Below are 16894 nucleotides of genomic sequence, written 5' to 3'. Positions count from 1 at the left end.
CATGCAAACACCACACTCCTCACACACACACCATGCATACCACACGCACACACACGTATGTAACACCCAAGCACCAGCTGTTGTGGAGGCCTTCGGGGGACCTGCCGTGACCTCCCGAGGGATGATCCCCACAGCTTCCCCCAGGCATGGCTGGCGAGATGGGCCCAGGCGGTAGACAGTCTGCTGGGCCTGGCGCCCTACTTTCCGGGCCCTGGAGACTCCCCTGAAGGGCTCAGCTCCCTTCCGTCCCCTGCTTGGGGAAGGAGCACTGAGGGTGTTGGGTGCGGCCCACGGTGGTGCCTTCCCTGAGCAGGGCCCCCGGCTGCTGTGTTCCAGGGCGACACTGGGCCACAGGGCTTCCCCGGGACTCCAGGGGACATAGGCCCCAAGGGCGACAAGGTGAGTCCCTGTGGCTGGGTGGGGGCCCCTTCCTGTGTTGGCCCTTGGCCCAAGGTGGGGGCTGTGTGTGTGCCCAGGGTGTGACGGGCTTGTCTTGTGTTCCCAGGGAGACCCTGGGGTTGGAGAGAGAGGGCCCCCAGGACCCCAAGGGCCTCCGGGCCCCCAGGACCCTCCTTCAGACATGACAAGCTGGTGAGTCTTGCCCTTGGCTTCCTGCGACCCGGGGTCTGCCCTCCTCAAAAGCAGGCCCTGCCTCTGGGAGGGCACCTGGCCCAGGAGTATCAACTCCACGCTCAGGGGCTTGCGTGGGGTCTCAGCTGAGCTGAGGGGTCACAGGTGTGGTGGGAGCCCCCATCCACCTGCCTTCAGGCTTCTCTGGGGGCAACAGAGGGGCTGTGGTTTCTCAGCTCCTTGTAGAAACAGCTCGATATGCAGCTTGCGGGGCAGGGGCCAGGAGTAGGCCAGGGGGGGGGCCGAGCTCAGGGCAACGTGTCTCTCCGGCTCTTTTCCTCAGACCTTCATTGACATGGAGGGGTCTGGCTTCGGTGGCGATCTGGAGGCCCTGCGGGTGAGTGGCCCTTAACCTGCGGCGCTGCCCGACGTCTGTACCCGTGAGGAACAGGCCATGGACCCCCGAGATTCAGCTGGGGTCCTGTGGGGGGTGGGGATGAGGCTCGGTTTGGGGGTGGTGGTCATCCCTGGTGGGTGCCACATGGGCTGTGACTATCTGTGTTCACCCACGTCCAGGGTCCTCGAGGCTTCCCTGGACCCCCCGGACCCCCTGGTGTCCCAGGCCTGCCCGGCGAGCCAGGCCGCTTCGGGGTGAACAGCTCCGACATCCCAGGGCCCGCCGGCCTTCCTGGTGTGCCTGGGCGCGAGGGTCCCCCCGGGTTTCCCGGCCTCCCGGTAAGTCCTGCCTCCCACCGTCAGTGTCGGGAGCCCTGTCTGCTGGGAGTGGGGGATGAACACCCCACATGGGAGCCCCTGCCCCGCCTCAGGCCTCCCCAGTCCCCACCCCTCACCTCATCTCCTCTGGGAGCTGGCGGGCGGCTGCTGACTCGGGGCCGCCCTGGGGTGTGCGGAGGCACCTGAGTGGGCACCCCGTGGTTCTGGGGGTGCTGACCAGTGGGGGTGACCGCAAGCAAGGCCTCCGACCTCTCTGGCCCTGTGGGTCCACGGACTGCACAGAGGGCATCTCCATGAGCAATTCCCATGGGTGGGTGTGGGAGGGCCGAGGTCAGCATTGCTGGAGGGCCAGGGGAGGGAGGAGCCTGCTTGGCCAACGTGGCTTGTGGGGTCTCAGGGCCCCACGGCAGGCTCCCCACCAGCTCTGCCACACATGACAGGCAGCAGGTCATGACGGGCAGCGGGTGCCTGCCCCACCAGCTCTGCCACACGTGATGGGCAGCAGGTTATGATAGCAGCAGGTGCCTGCCCCACCGGCTCTGCCACACGTGATGGGCAGCAGGTCATGATGGGCAGCAGGTCATGATGGGCAGCAGGTGCAGATGTGGCTGCTGTAATTGGGTCGCGCTGCACTGGCATCCTGTGGCCTGGGGTCACTTGGTAGCATGCCATGGCGTGCAGGGCAGGGAGTGTGGGGTTAGGTCACCCATGACACGCCCCTGCCTCTGTAACAGTCCCTACCTGAACCAGCCAACCCTACCAATGGGCGTTCACTGTCACCGTCGGCTCTGAGGCCTTTCTGGGTGCCACATGGCAAGTGCTCCCCAGGATCTATTCTAAGGGGCAATTTGGGCTTAAAGAACATGCCTAATCCATATTCATACATGTGGCCAGACGGCCTCTCAGAGGGAGCAGCGGTTACCCCAGCCCTGGTGTGCAAGCGTCTTCCCACCATGGTGCTGTCGGCCCTGCCATCTCATCCTGCCAATGTGGCCGCGAAACTGTGGACTGCGCAGGCTATGGGGTCTCCCATGAGCCCTGGGACTCTGGTCCTGTGTCTGGGGAACGTTCTGTGTCCTGCCTTCGAGAATCCTGTGGAAGCCCAGATAACCTGTTAACCCAGAAATCATTTTAGTGGCCGAATGCCATCAAGACCCACTATGCTCTGCTCTCCCCCAGGGACCCCCAGGCCCTCCGGGAAGAGAAGGGCCCCCAGGAAGGACTGGGCAGAAAGGCAGCCTGGTAAGTCTTCCCTCAAGTCCAGGGTGAGTGGGGCCCAGCACCACACTATGTGGCCCGGGTCTGGGGGTGCCTGGTGACGCCCGTGAAGGGGAAATGCCAGGAATAGCCCCCCCATCACAGCCCCACAGCCTGGGGCCTCGGGCTCTGGAGGTCACCCTGACCTGGGCAGCTGGGGCTTGGGTAGAAGTTCATAACCCTGTGGTGATGACTGGACTCACGGGTTTTAAGAACATGGGTGCCCCGCGAGATCTGAGATCTTACTCCAAGCTTCCACATTGGTTATGGGGCAGTGGCCATGAGCCTCTGTCGGACTGACGCAAGGAGCCGGGGCCCCGGGCGTTTGTGGGTGGACCTGGTGGGAGGCGCCTGCGTCCGGCCCCCTGGGAAGGGGTCTCCAGCGTGACCTCAGATGAGAGCTGCGCTGCTTGGACTGAGCAGGGGACGCGGGCTGCAAATGCCCGTCGCTGCTCTAAGCCTGTGGCTGAGCTGAAGGGCCCTCCTTGGGGAGGCATCCAGGCCCCAGGCCCCATGTGGAGCTAGGTCCAGCATTGGGATCAGGCTTGGCGTTCCTTGTGGCTCCCCTTTCAGGACCCCAACCACACCAGAAAGGGGGATGACAGCGGCAACAGCCTCAGAAACTGTTAAACCAGCACAGGCAGCAAAGCAGGGACCCCGATCGGGGCACAGTTCCTGGCAGGGCGATATGCCTTCCTCCGTCCGCTGTGCTGCGGGTCTGATTTTGTCATAATCCTGCTCTTTTCCGTACAGGGTGAAGCAGGCGCCCCAGGACATAAGGTACAAGCAGAATCCCTGGCACACCAGTCCCCTGCCCCTGGTGCCCACTCAGTGCTCGGACCCCCAAAGAGGGTGGAGGCCCCACGGTCGAGGGAGTGAGCTCTCCTGGGGCTGGCCTTCACCCCCACTCCTGCCATCTGTCCATCCGTCCTGCCGGAATCGCTGGCAGCGGCCTCTGTCACTGTGGCGAGGTGGCTTCCGCCGAGCTCTGGTCTGCCGGTGAACTGAGGGCAGACGCGCCCTGGAAGCTGAGCTCGTCTGGAAACAAGCTCCCTGTGGCAAGCGCGATAAAACAGCTCCAGGAGCTTCGGGAGGAGGGGCTGGGCCACAGCAGGTGCAGAGGCTGCCTGCGGCCTGGGGAGGGCCCTGAGCTGGGCCCCCCAACATCCCCCCATAGGGGAGCCCCATCCACCCATCCCGCAGGCTCATGAGCGTCTGGGGGCACTCGGAGGGAGCGCTGAAGGCAGCCAGGGTGTCCTTGGCAGCCCTGGCCTGGCCCAGAGTCTGCTCAGACCTTCGGGACTCAGGGCAGCCGCTCTCCATGGACCCCGCCTTCCTTCGGGCAGCCTGAGGTCTGGGCCACAGCCTGCTTGACGAGACAGTTTGACACCCCCACAACGACCCACTTCCTCCTCCTGTTCTGCGGGAGTGGAGCTGGAGGACGAGTCAGAACCCTGCAGAGGAGGGGCTGGGAGCCGGGCCTGGGCCTCCAGTCGGCATCTGTACTGACCCCACCACAGACGCCCCCAGAGGTGCCCTCGATCTGTACTGACCCCACCACAGATGCCCCCAGAGGTGCCCTCGATCTGTGCCGACCCCACCACAGACGCCCCTGGAGGCCCCTCGAGGATCCAGGCCTCCGCGGGCCGCCCACTCGAATCATGTCCAAAACATCAGGAGCTCCTCACCTTGGGCTGGATGGGGTTGGCACTAACGGGGAACTTCCCCAGAGCACGGCCAAGCTCCAGGATGGGGGTGATAAGGGAAGGAAGGCCAGTGGGGAGAGGAGTGAGGAAGAGGACAGCTGTGAGTCAGGTGGTGAGAGCACCTGGAGGGGCTGAGAGGACATGGGCTGGGAGTGAATGCATGTGCACACACACACCTCTCCAGCATATGTACACACACACCCCTCTCCAGCATATGTACATACGCACACACCTCTCCAGCATATGTACACACACACCTCTCCAGCATATGTACGTGCACACACACCTCTCCAGCATATGTACACACACACACCTCTCCAGCATATGTACATACGCACACACACCCACCTCTCCAGCATATGTGCACACACACCCCTTTCCAGCATATGTACACATGCACACACCTCTCCAGCATATGTACACACACACACCCCTCTCCAGCATATGTACACACACACCCCTTTCCAGCATATGTACACACACACCTCTCCAGCATATGTACACACACACACACCCCTCTCCAGCATATGTACACACACACCCCTTTCCAGCATATGTACACACGCACACACCTCTCCAGCATATGTACACACACACACACCCCTCTCCAGCATATGTACACACACACCCCTTTCCAGCATATGTACACACGCACACACCTCTCCAGCATATGTACACACACACCCTTTCCAGCATATGTACACACACACCTCTCCAGCATATGTACACCACACACACCCCTCTCCAGCATATGTACACACACACCCCTTTCCAGCATATGTACACACACACCCACCTCTCCAGCATATGTGCACACACACCCTTTCCAGCATATGTACACACACACCTCTCCAGCATATGTACACACACACCTCTCCAGCATATGTACACACACACATATCTGTAGTGTATGCACATCTATGTCTCTAGTATGTGTGCATGTGCACATCTGTGTCTCTAGTATGTGTGCACACACGTACACATGTAGGCTTTGAGTTAAGCAGGGGAGGAATATTTTGATCAGCTTTAAAATCAACAAAATTAGATATGCATGTATGAAAATAATGCAAGTTTTTAAAAAACAAAAATGTCAAGTAACGTGAATGAGAATTCTAGAACCCTACAACCTAATTGTAAACCAAATAGAAAATGAAGAAAAAAGGGATAAAATTAGAAAGAGGTTTTCAACAAACCTTTGTTTGGAGACAGAGTCTCGCTCTCACCCAGGCTGGAGTGCAGTGGTGCAATCTCAGCTCACTGCAATCTCTGCCTCCAAGTTTCAAGTGATTCTCCTGCTTCAGCCTCCGGAGTAACTGGGATTACAGGCATCTGCCACCACGCCTGGCTAATTTTTGTTTTTTTTTTTTTTTAGTAGAGGCAGGGTTTCGTCATGATGGTCAGGCTGGTCTCAAACTCCTGCCCTCAGGTGATCCACCTGCCTCGGCCTTCCAAAGTGCTGGGATTACAGGCGTGAGCCACTACGCTCGGCCTAAACAAACTTTTTTATAGGCACGTTTTAAAGATCAAAAATTAGATGAGGCTGGACACGGTGGCTCACACCTGTAATCCCAGCACTTTGGGAGGCTGAGGCGGGAGGGTTATTTGAGTCCAGGAGTTCAAGGCTATAGTAAGTTACAATCATGCCACTGTGCTCTAGCCTGGGCAACGGAGTGAGACCCTGTGTCTAAAAAGAAAAAAAAATAGATTTTTAAAGACGATAAAAGGATGCCAGGCACTAAGTTAGATTAAAGCCAAGAAAACTAAAATCTAAGATTCTCATAAAGTTAGCCCTCAAGTTAAGTGGGTGGTACATGTTACCCATCTGTTAAGACCCAGCATAGCTGTTGGCGGGTTGCCACAGTGGAGACCCAGCCCTAGAAGGGAGGAGACAGGAGGCAGTCAAGGATCACCTTGGCGGGTGGAGGGCGGGGAAAGCTCTGGCTCGGAGGCCCAGCCCCTGTGGGGACATGGAAGGACCCTTCCCCACTGCGGGGGTTTCCTACCTCAGGCTGGGCTTGTGACCATATCAAGGCAGCGGGTCACATTCCTGCCCCAGTTGTGGGCAGTGCTGGGCTCACACCATCTCATCCCACTCTGTCTCGAGCCTGGGAAGGAACCCTGGGCCTCTCTGTCTACAGCCAAAGAAACCAAGGCTCAGGGAGATTGTGGCTGCGACGGGGGTGGTGCAGCTGGGCCATGTCACAGCAGGACCCCTGCCCCAGGGCCTCCCTGCCTCGCGCCCCCCGCACCGGGCTCTCACCTCACACTCCAGGTGGCCGGGGCCTTGGGTCACCGATGGCTCCAGCACACGCCTCTGGGCTCGCCTGCTTCTCACGGCTTTCAGACTAATAGACTCACAGCAACGCCTGCGTCCACCCTAGCCCCGGTGGTCCCAGGGTCCTGAGCATCCTCTCCTCTTTCCTTTCTTCTCCCCTCACCTGCCCGGGAGCCAGGGCTGGTCCCAGGGTCCTGAGCATCCTCTCCTCTCTCCTCTCTTCTCCCCTCGCCTGCCCGGGAGCCAGGGCTGGAGGTAACGAGGGCGCCGTGTGCGCCTCCCGCTGTGCATGTGCGCCTCCCGCTGTGCATGTGGGCACAACCCTGACCAAATTTGGGCTGCGTGGCTCTCTCCTCAGTTGTGTTTCTATGTGGCTGAAATCGTGTCGTAAAGTTAGAAGAAAGGCTGCTGTGGGGCCTGCGTTGCTTGGCAGAACGTTCCTTGCCTTTTGATTTGCAGGGTTTAGAAGGCATCGTAAGAAAACGTGTCTACACTGGGGTCGCAGGGCCAGCGGGGGCTGGGCTGGGTCCCAACATGCTCTCCTCACCCCATGCAGGGGAGCAAGGGAGACCCCGGTCCTGCTGGTGCTCGTGGAGAGAGCGGCCTGGCAGGAGCCCCTGGACCCGCTGGACCACCAGGCCCCCCTGGGCCCCCTGGGCCACCAGGACCAGGACTCCCCGCTGGATTTGTGAGTACCGCCTACACCTGACCCCCTGGAGACCCGGGGGCTGCCGTTGCCCCAGCCGTACTACCCTGGCATCTCACTCACAGAGCAGCACGTCCTGGGCGGTGGCCTCACTGGCACTGCCTCAGCCTGGGATTCCATATTCCCCATGGTGGGGCTCGAGTCTCTCGCCCGTTGCCCGTGCCCCACGGTGCTGATGGGGAACTCGGCCCAGCCATGCCCCAGCACCGGTGCCCTGACCAAGAGTGAATGAGCTGACCTGAGACGGGCTGCCCCGGGGGGCCCCCACCCAGGCCCTGCCACCAGGTAGACAGTCCCCATCTGAGAACAGCGGCTCCCCAGGCCACCGTGGCCCCAGAGCATGTCCCACCCTCCTCTCGGGCAGTGCCGCCCCAGGGAGGGGTCCTTCCCTAAGGAGGGACACAGGCCCACACGTGTCTTGTGTGTCTCTTCCAGGATGACATGGAAGGCTCCGGGGGGCCGTTCTGGTCAACAGCCCGAGGCGCTGATGGGCCGCAGGTACTGTTGTGAGCTGGGCGTGGCCGGCTCTGTGGGGTAAGGGGGTGTTGCCTGGGGCAGGAGAGTCTCCCTGAGAGCCACCAGCCTTGCATGGGGTCGGAAGCCGCCCTGCAGAGCCACGTGTGGCGGGCACTGTGCCCCGCGGGTCACCCTCGCTCTTCGGAGATGCCCCTTCATTGAACTAAAGTCACGGGGTGAGGGCCTGGTCTGCAAAGTGGGAGACACTGTGGGTGGTCAAGACAAAGGAACATGGGGCCGCATGCCCCCTGAAAGGCCTTTCTGGGGAAATTCAAGTCATCACATTTTGTGCCCCCAATTTTGGGTAGTAACAAATGTTTGGCCTGAGTAGAATCTGAAATTCCTATGAAATCTCCACCTTGTTCTACTGTTAACATGTATACTGCTGCTCAGGGTTAGGGCCAGCAAGGAGTGACCAAAATCCCAAAACAACTGTGCCCAGACAGCTCAGACATGTCAGGGGCAGACCCAGGGGCTGGCAGCTCCTTCCTCCCCTGCCCCCGCTGTCCCCTCCACGCCACCAGCGCTCCCGTGGCGCCAGCATGGGGGACCCCCCAGGGCCACAGCCCTGCCCAAGAGACATGTGGGTTGGCTGAAGCCACGGTGTCCAGCTTCATGCTCAGAGACTCAGCCTGTTGAGAGCACGGGTGGCTGGGACAGGTTTCTTACTTGGAGCAAAATGAATGAGAAATTTCAATTAGGCAGAAACTAATTGATTCCATAGTAAGTTAGAATGGCTTTACCATTTTAACTTAGTACATTTCCTTTTACACACGTATTTTTAAGTCTTGACTGTTACCAGCGGGCTTTTCTTGTGGCAGAAGCATCTCACAGCGGGGCCTCCAGCTGCACTAACACTGTGTCTCCTCTGCCCTGACAGGGACCCCCCGGCCTGCCGGGACTCAAGGTCAGTGACGACATGCCTGGGTTTCTGTGGTCACTGGCTCGGCCTAGGTCTCGGCACCCTGGGGCTGGGGGAGACAGGGCCGTGTCTTGGGTTTTCTGATGGAGGGAGTAGGATGAATTCATCCCAGGAAATGTGCAAAATACAGCAAAAAAGCCTGACAGGGAAATAATCGCACACCACCCCCAACCTAGACTTCCAGCGTTAAGGGGCCATTGTCCCATTCTCTCTCCGAGGCCCAGGAATCAAGATTCCTGGGTTCACACACCTGAAGCATATTCTCAGACTTGGCCTGAAAAGAGGGGCATAGGGAAGAACTCAGGGTCCCTACCTCAGCCGCAGGGACAGGTGGACTCCTGGGCTCAAGGACAGGCGTGGTGACCTTGTAGGGCCCAGGAGCTTTGTCCTCTGCTCCCCCCATCCCTGGGGGACACCAGCCCCCAGCCTGGCCCCGAATACCCCACCCCTGCCCAGGCTCCGAAGCTCCCAGGGCAGGTGCCTGAGGGGGGAGCCTGGAGGCTCCTCTCCTGGGCCCTGGGCAGCAGCCGCCTTTCACCCCGCTGCGTGCTCATCAAAGCGGCCTCTGCTGCGTGCGGGGCCAAGGGCGCACGGGGCCCACCCTGGGGCTCCACTCTCACACATCACCAGCCCCTGCCATGGCACCTGCTCCTTTGAGAATGCTTTGCTTTCATTTGCAAGACGTCGGGACATTTCAAAAGGCTGACTTTTGGGAAGGGCTGTGTGTTTGCTTTCTTAAATTGTTTGAATGAGGTCATCTCAGCGGGGTTCTGCTTGCAGTCCTAATGATGGAATATGTCCCCAGGCTCCACAGCCGTCCAGGCTGGGTGCCTTCGGCCAGCGTGGGCCACGGGGTCCCTGCACAAGTTGCTCAGTGTCCCTGGGACCCCTCGGCTCTGGGCTGGGGGAGGGTGGTGAGATACATCCTGGGTAACTCACCCTTCCCTTCCCCTGGAGTGGATACTGCCTGAGGACTGGGCTGGCCCCAGCAGGTGCTCACCGAGCCCCTTTATTCACTTAGGGGGATCCTGGCATGCCTGGGCTGCCAGGGGCGAAGGTAAGCACTGTGCCCGGGTTCAGGGATGTGGCCAGGCAGGGGCAGGGAGGGCCCGGGTGGACGCCTGCGGAGATGAGCTCAGGGCGGCCTCCCCTGCTCTTCTTGCCACTGCTTTGTTTCTTTATAATTGAAGATGTGCTGGTTTCAAAGGCAACCCCCAGGATACCCACCTACAGGGCACCCAACCCCAGGGCATCCCCAGGTTTGACTGCGTCAGGAACATGGCCTTCCTCCCAGCTGTCTGGCTGTGCAGGCCCCCTCGGCCCCTGCCACCGGCCTCCCGCCTCTCCCTCCTTTTCCCCGACTTCCCCCTCCCGCACTTCCTCCTCCTCCCGACTCCCCCTCCTCCATCCCTCCACAGCCCCTCCTCAGGCCCACAGGGGTGAGAGAGAGAAGTCCAGGCCATCGCCACGTCCATGGGTGCCCCAGACTCCTCATGGGGGTCCCTGCATTCCTGGGCATGTGGCCAATGCCGTGCGTCCTCCATGTGACCCTTTCAGGGAGAAGTTGGAGCAGATGGAGCCCCTGGGTTCCCCGGCCTCCCTGGCAGAGAGGGCATTGCTGGGCCCCAGGTGAGCCGCCTTGGTGGGCCCAGGGTGCAGAGGGGGGCGTGGAGCCCTGAAAGGACTATGCCAAGATGAAAGCCGGCACGAGGTGTGCCCTCCCGGGTCCCTGGGCCTCCGTGTGCCCCCTCCCGGATCTCCATGTGTCCCTCTCATGTCCCTGGGCCTTGGTGTGCCCTCCTGGGTCTCCATGTGTCCCTCCCAGGCCTCCGTGTGCCCCCTCCCGGGTCCCTGGGCCTCCGTGTGCCCCCTTCCGGGTCCCTGGGCCTCCGTGTGCCCCCTCCCAGGTCTCTGAGCGCCAGGAGCTAGTACAAGTCTCCGTCAGGGCTCTCAGTGGCTGCCTCCCTCCCAGGCCCCAGTCGGTCGGGAAATAACCCCACGTCTTCATCAGAGCCATCCCTCACGGGGGGCCAGGGGCTCCTGTTTCTGTTGATGATGAACCATTTCCTTCCTGTCTCTTCAGGGGCCAAAGGGAGACAGAGGCAGCCAGGGAGAAAAGGTGAGTGTCCCTGGGGTGGGTGGATGGGGTGGGGGCCGCTGGGACATCCCAGAAGGTTTGGTCTCAGCTGTCCCCAGGTCTGTGCCCCTGCTGCCCATGGGACCTCAGAGACTCAGGGCAAAGACCCTCAAGTGGACGGGTGGCTTTTAGGCTGGGGCAGCGTGTGTGGCTCGACCGTCCCTGTTGGAGCCTCCCCTGCCTGGCAGGGGGCTCCAAGGCCACAGTCCACAGCCCCGGGCGCCTCCTCACCCCCCGTGGGCTCTGGGCACCCCTCCAGGGCTGGGTGGACTCTGGGGTCCTGGCCAGAGCGGCTGAGATGAAATGCCGGACGCATGGCCTCCTCTTCCAGGGAGATCCAGGGAAGGACGGAGTTGGTCAGCCGGGCCTCCCTGGCCCCCCCGGACCCCCGGGGCCTGTGGTCTACGTGTCGGAGCAGGACGTAAGGACGTTGCGTGGGTGGGCACCCAATCTGTCCAGACCCCCTACTGGGTGCAGGGATCCCTCCCCGAGCCCCCCACACCCCCCAGGTCAGGACAGGCCCTGACTGCAAGGCCACACTCCAACTCCACGGTGGGGGCTGCAGAGGCCCTCGGTCAGAGACGCCCTCGGTCAGAGACGCCCGGGTGTCCAGCTCCATGTGGTGATGGAGACACCAGGGAGGGGTAAGGGCCTGCACAGGGGCGTTTTTATGTCAAAGGCTCCCACTGGGTTCAGTCCCCGTGTCCTTGATACTGTGGCCCCAAAGCTGCATGTAGTCACCCAGCTGTCGCATCAGAAGAGGCAGACGCACCTTTGGCTCTCTGGTGAAGGTTGTGTTGGTTCCGGAACCTTCCTCCCCACTGCAGCCCATCCATCAGGCCTCTCAGCTGCACCCTCTGCGCCTGCTAGCAGTGCATCCCACTGGTCCCTGTGCCACCCTGGCCTCACAGAGGCAGGCGCGTCTCCACCCAGCCGCATGGAACACAGGGACCAAGCCCTGCTCTGGGCAGGGAGCTGAGCCCCGGGCAGATGCAGGGCCCAGGGCAGCAGAGCTGGGTGTGGCCAGGGGTTCAGATCCCTGCTTCTCTGTGGCCACCAGTGGAAGGGGCTGCCCGGGGCAGAGCTGAGAGCAGGCACCGTCAGTGTGTGATACTGGACAAGTTACCTAACCCTTGTGCTCCAGCTCCTCACCTAGGAGGTGGGACTATAACAGTCTTGAGAGGAGGGGTGGAGTTGGGAACAGGCAGGAGAGGGCTTGCCCCAGCATGGCTTTGCTAGGAGCAGGCAGACAGGCATCGGGAGGCAGGGGCAGCCCGGGAGGCCACAGGGACCTCGGCGTGACGGTCAAGTCGTCAGAACATCAGAAAAGCCTCCCGTAGGCCGAGCCACCTCCGCAGGCAAGCAAGGGAGTGTCTAGCAGAGGGAGGAGCATTTTAAACCAAAATGGAAGTAAAAACCGTGGCCCTTAGGGCGTCTGGAGTCTGCATCCAGCTGCTCTGAGCCAAGGGGCGTCTGTGCTGCAGGAGGGACACCCCAGGCCTAGGAAGACAGTGGAAAGCAACATTTTCCTTGAATTTCCTGGTTCGGTGTTTTGTTGATCTGTAAGTCGCTCGAGTCCGGTTTAATTTTAAATGCAGCCCTTTGTTTCCGATTTTTCCTTTTGCTTGTGGACAGGGATCCGTCCTGAGCATGCCGGGACCTGAGGTACGTGCCTGCCCGGCTTCTAAGAGACGGGCCTGCGGGCACCTGGGTACAAGGCTGGGTGGGGTCTGGGCAGCCGCGCGGGTGCGTGATGACCCCAGCTGACGCCGTCCCTCTTTCCCCAGGGCCGGCCGGGTTTCGCAGGCTTTCCCGTGAGTAACCTGGCGCCAGAGCTGCACGCTGCCCGCCACTGCCCTCCCGGCTGGGGAGGGGTCTCCACCTGGTAGCGCAGAGCAGCCCGGTCGAGCTGGGGTGGGCCTCGTCAGGCCCGAGGGATAGCGACAGTCACTGCCCCCAAGGACATGATGGGAGCGGGATGTGGGCGAGAGCCCATGGCAGGCCCCATGCTGGGTGGGCACCCGTGAGGGTGAGGCAACTCCTTGCACCTGTAGAGGCCTGCAGTGTGCGGAGTGAGGCTGGGGCCAAGACCGGTCCTGGTGGGGCTGACAAGGCGGCATATTACAGGGGGTAGCTGTCGGGGGAGGTGGAGCAGCTGTCGGGGATGGGGGAGACGCCAGCTGCTCGGGCCTCACTGCCTGGCCTCCATTCCAGGGACCTGCAGGACCCAAGGGCGACCTGGGCTCTAAGGGCGAACGAGGCTCCCCGGGACCCAAGGTAAGGGGCTCAGGTGCTGTCCCTCAACCCCCTTTGTGACCCAGGGGTGGCCCCAGCCTGCCCAGGTGACCACTGTTGGGAGGGACCCAGGACCCCCTGGCTGCTGCTGTGACACGTGAGGGGTACATCCCCGCTTGGGGCCGTCCCTGTGGTCACCTCCCGTGAGAGGACCCAGGCTGCGAGGCCCAGTCACAGCGGCCCTGCCTTCGGGGCTCTGGGTGAGGCTTTGTGGGGTAGGACCTGGCCCTGAGCCTGCTGGACCTCCTGCCATTCCAGGGTGAGAAGGGTGAACCAGGCAGCATCTTCAGCCCCGATGGTGGTGTCCTGGGCCCTGCACAGAAAGGAGCCAAGGTGAGGGCTGGGCAGCCTCCTTCCAGTGGGTGTGGGGGCTCCTGGGGCCGTGGAGGCAGCCTGGGGAGGGTTTTCCTGAGGGTCTGTCTCCTCATGCACAAGCCTCTCCCACGCAGGGCTCCACCGTCCAGGCCTGGCCCTCGTGGCCCCTCCTTTCTCGCACCCATGTCGGCGGTCCCGCCGGCCCCTCGTCCTCTCCCTGCCCCTCAGCCCACCCTGCCGAGGGGAGGTTCTCGGTGTGCTGCGGCTCTGAGCTCGCGCCTCCCTGGGGCCTGGCCTGTGGGGTGCAGGAGCCCAGGCTGTACCAGCTCAGCTGCAGCAGGTTTCTGGCTGCCGCTCCAGCCTCTTCCTGGGGGCCCTGATGCTGTGGGCAGCAGCCTCAGGCTCTTTCCTCTCTGCAGCCCCAGGGTGCCTGCAGGACCCTGAGCTTGGCAGGGCCCGGAGTCAGTTCCTCAAGGGGCCTGTGCCTGGGTCCCCACCCCCAGCAGGCAGCTGCCCAGACAAGCCCTGGGGAAGGGTCCTGGGGAGGAGCCTGGATCTTTGGAGTGTGGGGCACCGGCTCTCCCACTTGGGCCCTCCAGGGTGTTTGGGGTGGGCCTCAGACACGGGATCCCCAGGCCCAGCGAGAGCTCCACTGTCCCACCCAGCTGTGCGTTGGAGCCAGGGCCTGCGGCAACCGGGACACTGCATGGTACACACCCTCCACCCCTGCTTCAGGGCCCCGGGGCGTGCCCCAGGCTCGCACCAACCTGGACGCAAACCCCAATCCCGACCCTCTCCTTGCGAGTGGCTCCCGTCCTCTCCAGGGCTGCCTGCGCCTTGGGGACTCCCCAGTGCACCCAAAGGGACCACAGGGGCCCTCAGGGAGGCTGCCAGGTGGGGCACAAGCTGCCACCTAACCCTGCCTTCTTGTTTTTTTGCTCAGGGAGAGCCGGGCTTCCGAGGACCCCCGGTAAGTTGGCCCCTGGCTCTCTCTGCACTGAGCTCAGGCATGACGGCCCCCAAGGACACGGTTGCCCGTGGCTGCTGAGCTCGTGCTGCGTGGCCCAGGGCTCATCTCCCAAGTGCAGCTTTAAAGCGTGTGGGGCAGGTGTCGGTGTGAGGCTGCAGTGGGCTCCTCCGAGCTGATGGGTAGCCCAGGGTGCTGGGCTCTGCATGGCCCCTCCCCTTCCCCAGGACCCCCCAACTCGTGGACAAGGGCCAGGGTCTGCCCCACTAAGCCTGGCTCCCTTCCTCCTGCAGGGTCCATATGGACGGCCGGGGTACAAGGGAGAGATTGGCTTTCCTGGACGGCCGGTGAGGACCTGGGGTCTCCAGTGGGGGCAGCAGATGGGGTCTGGCAGGTGGGGAGCAGCCCAGGCCCACGGGGGTGACATGCCCAGAGGGGAGTGGACGGCTGCCGCACCCACTGTCCTCCCCCAAGAACCGGCCCTGCGCGAGCACAGCTGTTGTCCTGGATGTGGCTGGTGATACCCCACGAGGGGCCGGGACCCAGGAGGAAGCCCTGGGGGCAGACAGGGCAGTGGGCCTGGGTGTGCTAGGCTCAGTCACCTCCTTCCAGAAGGGTCCTTGTGCAGGAAAGGGGTGAGAAGGGCCGGGGTAGCCTGAGGGCTGGGAACGTGTGAGGCTGAGCATGGGCCAGGCCTGGCGTGGGGCTACAGCAGCCACCCTGTGGGAACATGGCTGGTGATGACCAGTGCCCAGCAGTCCCCACCCCCTGTGCTGCACCCCAGGGTCGCCCCGGGATGAACGGATTGAAAGGAGAGAAAGGGGAGCCGGGAGATGCCAGCCTTGGATTTGGCATGAGGGTGAGTGTCCCTCAAAGGGCAGCGTGGGTGGCTGGGAGAGCAGGACCTGGGAATGGCCTGGCCACAGCCTGGGGTCCTGCAGCTCCTCTCAGAGGCCACTTATAAGCAGCCCTGCCATGTGGCCACACAGCACTGGTCCTGCCATACCCATGCACACTCATACATGTCCACACATGCACACGTGTGCCCACTCATACATGCATGCACATATGTGCCCATACTCGTACATGTGTGCACACATATACCTACATCCGTGCACATACATGCCCATACACATGCACACACACATACACACACACGTGCTCATGTGTGTACACATGCCCATACACTCCACATATGTGCACATATACACATGTACTCGTGCATATAAGTACCTGTCTACGTGCACACACATACAGCTATATACATACACTCATACATGTGCACGTATGCACATGTGTATCCATATACTCATAAATGATTGTGAGCCCTCCCTGGCCCATTCCATGATGGGCATACACACTGCACATGTACACTCATGCACACATACATATACACATGCGTACACACCAATACACATATATGCACACATGTGCACCCATATACACACACACACAACAGGCCCCGGTGGATTCTCAGCACGGCATCCATGGGCCTGGGCCGTGCCCTCCATGCTAGGGGTTCTCAAAGGCGTCCACTCTGCTGTCTTTTGAGCCAAGAGGTTTGTCTCCCTGATGTCAGCAGGGTGGGGCATTTTCAGTCACCTTTTTACCTGAGATGCAGACCCGGTGACCTCTTCACTCCTCCTGAGGGACATCTGTGCACGACTCCAACGTGGGATGAGATGGGGCCCGGGGCCAGCTCCTGTCCTCAGGGAGCCGTGGCCCGAGTGACCCACTGCATTCTCGGTTTTGCCTGGTCAGAGGTCTGCCTGGTCAGGTTTCTGATTTTTCTGATTTTTCTGAACTGTCTCTGCTCCCAGCTGCTGCAAAGCCTAACAGCTCTCTGCCTTCCCCACAGGGAATGCCCGGCCCCCCAGGGCCTCCAGGGCCCCCAGGCCCTCCAGGGACTCCTGTTTACGACAGCAATGTAAGTCCCCAGGGCACCCACTGTCCTGCAGCCACCCTTAGCTGTCACACAGAGCCCCACAGAGGGGCTGGGCCTCCTTCTCCCCTGGCCTCTGCGTCTGGGAGTCCTTCTAGGATGGGCCAGTCTGGTGGGCAGTGGATTAGCAGCTGAGTTCCCAAGGAAGGCGAAGGCCTGGGGAAGGGAGGGCTCTCTGGCTGTGGAGCTGCTTCCAGCTAACTCTGCTAAGGGCCTGAGCCCAGGGGTGCTAGGGGCACCCCCATTTTCCCAGGCTCAGCAAGGTGCAGTGACCGATGAGGGCAAAGTGGCATCACGCCATGGCTCCTGCTCCACACCTCTGTTCTCTCCCGTCTCTGACTGGGGGAGGCTGCCATGTGGCCTCATACAGGGGTTGGTGCTTCTGGGCTTGGGGACCCCTGAGTGGGGGTGGCCTCCGTTTCAGAACATCGCCCTCAGCAGCCGCCTCTCCCCATTCCTTGCAGGTGTTTGCTGAGTCCAGCCGCCCTGGGCCTCCAGGATTGCCAGGTGAGGGTCCCGGGCTCACAGCCGTGGATACAGGCTCTGAAGGG

At 61.6% G+C, this 16894-nt stretch overlaps 1 protein-coding gene across 1 annotated transcript in view; it reads left to right on the top strand.

Moving 5' to 3' along the window:
- Positions 1-367: 367 nt before the first annotated feature.
- The window catches only part of LOC115834125 (collagen alpha-1(XVIII) chain-like), a 32188-nt gene continuing 15661 nt past the window's right edge, over positions 368-16894 (top strand). Inside the window, exons 1-22 of the mRNA XM_030808880.1 lie at positions 368-399; positions 506-591; positions 914-967; positions 1147-1305; positions 2485-2547; positions 3316-3342; positions 7100-7231; positions 7685-7747; positions 8646-8672; positions 9709-9744; positions 10245-10316; positions 10771-10806; positions 11156-11245; positions 12460-12489; positions 12612-12638; positions 13039-13101; positions 13378-13452; positions 14378-14404; positions 14695-14748; positions 15186-15260; positions 16260-16328; positions 16808-16850. Coding sequence (XP_030664740.1) covers positions 926-967; positions 1147-1305; positions 2485-2547; positions 3316-3342; positions 7100-7231; positions 7685-7747; positions 8646-8672; positions 9709-9744; positions 10245-10316; positions 10771-10806; positions 11156-11245; positions 12460-12489; positions 12612-12638; positions 13039-13101; positions 13378-13452; positions 14378-14404; positions 14695-14748; positions 15186-15260; positions 16260-16328; positions 16808-16850 — 1210 coding nt within the window. The 5' untranslated portion in view covers positions 368-399; positions 506-591; positions 914-925. The remainder of the gene's footprint in view (positions 400-505; positions 592-913; positions 968-1146; positions 1306-2484; positions 2548-3315; positions 3343-7099; positions 7232-7684; positions 7748-8645; positions 8673-9708; positions 9745-10244; positions 10317-10770; positions 10807-11155; positions 11246-12459; positions 12490-12611; positions 12639-13038; positions 13102-13377; positions 13453-14377; positions 14405-14694; positions 14749-15185; positions 15261-16259; positions 16329-16807; positions 16851-16894) is intronic.

Source organism: Nomascus leucogenys, unplaced genomic scaffold (genome assembly GCF_006542625.1).
Source record: "Nomascus leucogenys isolate Asia unplaced genomic scaffold, Asia_NLE_v1 000176F_79739_qpd_obj, whole genome shotgun sequence".
NCBI lineage: Eukaryota > Metazoa > Chordata > Mammalia > Primates > Hylobatidae > Nomascus > Nomascus leucogenys.
This window is presented reverse-complemented; position numbering and strand designations above follow the sequence as displayed.